This window comes from Pseudoliparis swirei, chromosome 22 (assembly GCF_029220125.1).
Source record: "Pseudoliparis swirei isolate HS2019 ecotype Mariana Trench chromosome 22, NWPU_hadal_v1, whole genome shotgun sequence".
NCBI classification, from domain to species: Eukaryota; Metazoa; Chordata; class Actinopteri; order Perciformes; family Liparidae; genus Pseudoliparis; species Pseudoliparis swirei.
The window spans coordinates 2,424,117-2,429,116 of NC_079409.1; the positions used below are offsets into that span (position 1 = coordinate 2,424,117).

General features: G+C 47.5%; 1 protein-coding gene across 1 annotated transcript in view; it reads right to left on the reverse strand.

The window, feature by feature from the left end:
* Positions 1–3,711: 3,711 nt before the first annotated feature.
* Positions 3,712–5,000, reverse strand: part of prdm1a (PR domain containing 1a, with ZNF domain) — an 11,174-nt gene continuing 9,885 nt past the window's right edge. The window contains exons 5-7 of the mRNA XM_056405888.1: positions 4,549–5,000; positions 4,351–4,479; positions 3,712–4,274 (exon numbers count right to left, since the gene is read on the reverse strand). The exon at positions 4,549–5,000 is cut by the window's right edge and continues 468 nt beyond it. Of these exons, the coding sequence (XP_056261863.1) occupies positions 3,795–4,274; positions 4,351–4,479; positions 4,549–5,000 (1,061 nt within the window). The 3' untranslated portion in view covers positions 3,712–3,794. The remainder of the gene's footprint in view (positions 4,275–4,350; positions 4,480–4,548) is intronic.

Here is a 5,000-nt window from a genome sequence, read left to right on the forward strand (position 1 = left end):
ATATATATATATTATGAATCTATACATATATTTATATTATCTATATTTATTTATTTATTTACATTATATATCTCTATATATATATATATATACATATTGATTATTGTTTAACATGTCTTGGGTCTTTTATTGTGAAAGGTTAGAATAAGGAGGAGTGGGTCAACGCTTCCTTCGTCCAAATTGAAAGGATTAATAAAGTTGTGTATTCTTTGCTCTCCTTCACACAGCGTGATTGGCTGAGACACGGACACAACGCTCTCATTGGCTGACGGGAAGTGAGCTCCATCGTCTCCGTCGGCCAATCAGAATCCACCAGATCCTGAGAGGGAAAAGAGTTTCAGGGAAGTGATGAGAGGGTCTGAGTCACTGACCGGCCGCCAGCGGAGGGCTTTACGGTAACACACACATGCCGTGTGCGTGTGTGTGTGCGTGTGTGTGTGGGTGTGTGTGTGTGTGTGCGTGTGTGTGTGTGTGTGTGGGTGTGTGTGCGTGCGTGTGTGTGTGTGTGTGCATGGTTTCGTTATGATGAGATACTAATCGTAACATTTTAGGGGAAACTGACGCCGGATGTCTAACGACAAATAAACTGAGACTGGATGAAAGAAAACAAATGTGTGTGTGTGTGTTAGTGTGTGTATGTGTTAGTGTGTGTGTGTGTGTTAGTGTGTGTGTGTGTGTACATGCTTTTATTTATAACTGTACGGTATGTGTTTGTGCGTTTCCTGGTGTCTGTGAGTGTGTTTACACGTTTCTCAATGAGTAAGAATGTGTGTGTTTGTGTGTGTATGTGTGTGTGTAAGTGTATTTGTGTGTGTATGTGTGTGTGTGTGTGTGTGTGTTGCTGTTTACTGTCGCCTCTCTCGGCTGCAGCCTCGCAGTCTGAAGATATTTTCCTCCTAAAGTCCAGCGGTGCGTTACGAGGATACGCGAGTTTCAAAATAAAGTTCCCGTAAACGTCTCAGATGGCTTCAGAAAAAAGACGTCAGGGTTTCTTTCTGTTTTTTTCCGAGTAAAACACCAACGGAAACGATGCGCCGTGATTCGTAGATAATCCCACGAAATATTTGCACTCGTACGTATTCACGAAAGCCCGGGCGACCTTTTGACCTTTTGACTCTTTGACCCCCGCGTGAAGCGAGAAGTTAAACGATGATTTAATTTCTCACGTAATTCGTGTACTTTGCTCACGTCGATGTTTTACCCCGAACGCCGAGACCTAACGAGGTCGTTTTGTCGCCTCGACGTGACTCGAGTCGGTTTCCTTTTATTTTGAAAAAGGCCGAACGCGTTGAACAATAGAAAAAATATCTTTAATTATAAGGTTATTTCTCCTGATTTTAATACAACGGCATTACATTTTTTTAAATGTGCTTTTTCTTATCAATATTCATATTTAAATTAAATTCATGTCGTTAACATTAAATAACATTTAAATTGAATCTCATGTCTCTATGCTCTTATTTTGAAAAGTTCTAATCCTCCTTCCTCTTTTTTTTCATATTAAATTTATATTTGACCTCTTCACTGATTGGATGTTCGACCTCTTTCACTCACATTGAACAGGAAGTGTGAGGGGGCGGAGCCTGAAGGATTAATAAAAGCACCTGTGCAGGTGTAACTCACCGTGACTCGGTGTGAAGCGGAAGGACTTTCAATTGTTTTGGTCCAAGAAACCAACATATTGCATTTCATGACTATTTAACAAGTTTAAAGTGTATTTAAAGAGCCGCGTACGGACTGAAGGCTGAATCTTATTGTCTCTTTTTACGGCGTCACAGGAAAATAACATCTTTATTTATTTATTTCACCAACATATGCGTCACAGTTAAAATATGCGTCACAGTTTCTCGGAAAGAAACCGTCACACGTGATCCATAAAACTATAAGGCAGGTGGGTCGGATCTAGGAAGTATTTAATTGTTAAATATATATAAATATAAATACATAATAGTTAAATATGTATGTATATTTAACTGTTGAATATATATTTAATACTTAAATATATTTATTTATTTAATAGTTAACTATGTATATATTTATTTAACTAATAGTTAAATATATATATTTATTCATTTAACAGTTAAATATGTATTTATATATATGTATTTAATAGTTAACTATATTTATTTAATAGTTATATATTTACGTATTTAATACTTAAATATATTTATATATTTATTCATTTAATAGTTAAATATGTATTTATATATATTTATTTAATAGTTAAAAATGTATATATATATATTTAATAGTTATATATATATAAATATATTTATTTATTTAATAGTTAACTATATTTATTTAATAGTTCTATATATATATATATCTATAGCTTGAGCCCTAATTGTACTTTAATTAAATGATGTGACACACACAGACTCAGACTCAGAGGGTTTAGATTAGAGCAGTGAACATTTATATCATAATTTACACTTATTTTTTTTAGCATTTTCTTCAAAACATTGTTTGTACATAAATAAGTATGTAAACCAGAATGTAAACAGGTCCTCAGTGGGGGGGGGGGGACGCTTTGGTCGTCGTGGTCGTCGTGAGCATTAAGGGGAGGAGCTTAATGCGGCGTGACCGGGGGGGGGGGGGGGGGGCAGTGCATAAAAAAGAAGGCCGAGGTGCTTTGGTGTATGCCAGTTCAAAAAGATGGCGGACGGATGGGGGGCGAAGAAGAAGGGGCCGTCGCTTCTCCACCGGGAATACTAACAAACAACAACAACAACAACAACAGAATAATAAACCTTCGATTCTTCGGCGTTCTCTAGATTCTTCGTCTCTATTTTTCGGTGTTTAAATTAAAGCTACGTGAAACTTTGGTAACTAGCGTCGAGCGTGAGTCACTACGGGAAAGAGGAGTCTAATGAGGAGGAGCAGCAGGAGGAGGAGGAGGAGCAGGAGGAGCAGCAGGAGGAGGAGGAGCAGGAGGAGCAGCAGGAGGAGCAGCAGGAGGAGCAGGAGGAGGAGCAGGAGGAGCAGCAGGAGGAGGAGGAAGAGGAGGAGCAGGAGCAGGAGGAGGAGGAGTAGTAGGAGCAGGAGGAGGAGGAGGAGCAGGAGTAGGAGGAGGAGGAGCAGGAGGCGGGGCCTACAGTCCGGGATGTGCTACATGTTCCACCTGAAGACCTCCAGTTAGTTTTGGTTTCTTCTTCTTTTTCTTCTTCAAGTAGGAAAACGCAAATAAATAGAAATCTCCCACCTGTAGCTGTCACACACACTCACACACACACACACACACACACACACACACACACACACACACACACACACACACACACACATCTACATGCACGCTGAGGTAACCGTTGTGAAAAATATACAAAAAACGCCCTTTTTTGTTTGTAATTAAATTAAGTTGAGGAAACAAACTTCTTAACGGGCCAAACTCTTCTTCCTCAATCAAACTATTTAAACCCTTTTAAAAAAACTTATTTTAATCTGCTATATCGGTTTCTAAATTTAAATAGAAACAAATAAACCCCCTGAAGAGCGCCGTGTGTCTACGGGTCAGAGGTCAGAGGTCAGAGGTCACCGACCCTTCTTCCACTCGTTGCTTTTCAAGACGACAAATACAAAAAAGTGTAATAAATTAAAGGAGGTGAAGAACAATAAAATAAAACAATAGAGCCCAAAATAAAAGAACAATAAAGAACACGTGACTGACATCACCGGCGGCGAGGGGTGGTAAAGTAGTCGTGGGACGGAGTTTCTCCGGCCCGAGTACGCAGTTCCCCGATTGGCCGAGACCGACGACGACAACGTCGCGTGCACAAGTCCCCGTGCCTCGGAGTTCAGTACAGGCGCTCCTCCGCCTCCTGCTTCACGGTGACGACGGCCGCCTCGCCGGGGGCCCCGTGGTGGAAGAGCGCGGCCTTGACCTCGGGCTCCCTCCACAGCAGCCCCAGCACCTGCTTCTCCAGCCCCGCCTCCAGCTCGGCTCCGCCCCTCAGCCGCTCCAGCTGCTCGGCGTGCTCGCTCACGTCGAAGCGCTCGATCTCCTCGTTGGCGCGCTGCAGCTCCTCCTCCTCCGCCGCCGCCGCCGGGCAGTAGCCCTTCAGGTGGAGCCGCAGGCTGCACAGGTGCACGTAGTGGCGGCGGCAGCGGGGGCACCTGTGCGGGCGCTCGCGGGAGTGCAGGCGCTTGTGGAGCTTCAGGTGGACGAACTGCGTGAAGCGGGCGGGGCAGAGCCGGCAGTGGAACGGCTTCTCGCCCGAGTGCAGCCGCAGGTGAGTCTTCAGGTTGCTGGTGCTGCTGAAGCGCTTGTGACACACCTGGAGGGGCGAGAGAGGGGAGGGAGTCAGACGCTGGAGGAGGCCCCGCCCCCTTTCCCTACGAGCCGCCGCCCACCTGGCACTCGTGCGGCTTCTCTCCGGTGTGCACCAGGAAGTGCTTCTGCAGGTGCGCCAGCTGCGTGAAGCCCTTGGAGCAGGTCTGGCAGCTGAAGGGCCGCTCGCCGCTGTGGACGCGCAGGTGCACCTGGGGGCGGAGGGGGAGGAGTCAGAGGACATCAAAGGGCAGCGGGGCGCGGAGGGGGCGGAGCCTCACCTTGAGGTTGGACAGCTGGCCGAAGGTCTTGCTGCACACGTTGCACTCGTACTTGATCTTCCCGTTCTGCTTCCTCAGCGGATACGGCAGCGCCTTGTAGCCGGCGGCGCCCGGCCCGCGCCGCCCCTTGCTGAGGTTCATCGCCGCCGCCGCCGCCTCCTCGTCGTCGTCGGGGGCGCAGCGCTCGCCGCCGGAGCTCGGCCTGGCCGGCACGCGCTCGTCGGCGGGCGCCGGGGGGGAGGGGCGGGCGGCGGGCCCGTGCGGCTGGTACGGGTGGCGAGGTGGCGCTTTGTCCTTCGGGGCGGCGTGGAAAGCGGCGGCGGGCTGCGGGAGGAGGAAGTCTCTGTGGGCCGGGTGCACGTGGTCGGGCATCGGGAAGCGGCGCCCGGCGGCGTCGGAGGGCAGGAGGGGCGGCAGGAGGCCGCCGTACAGCCGGGGGAACAGGGGGGGGA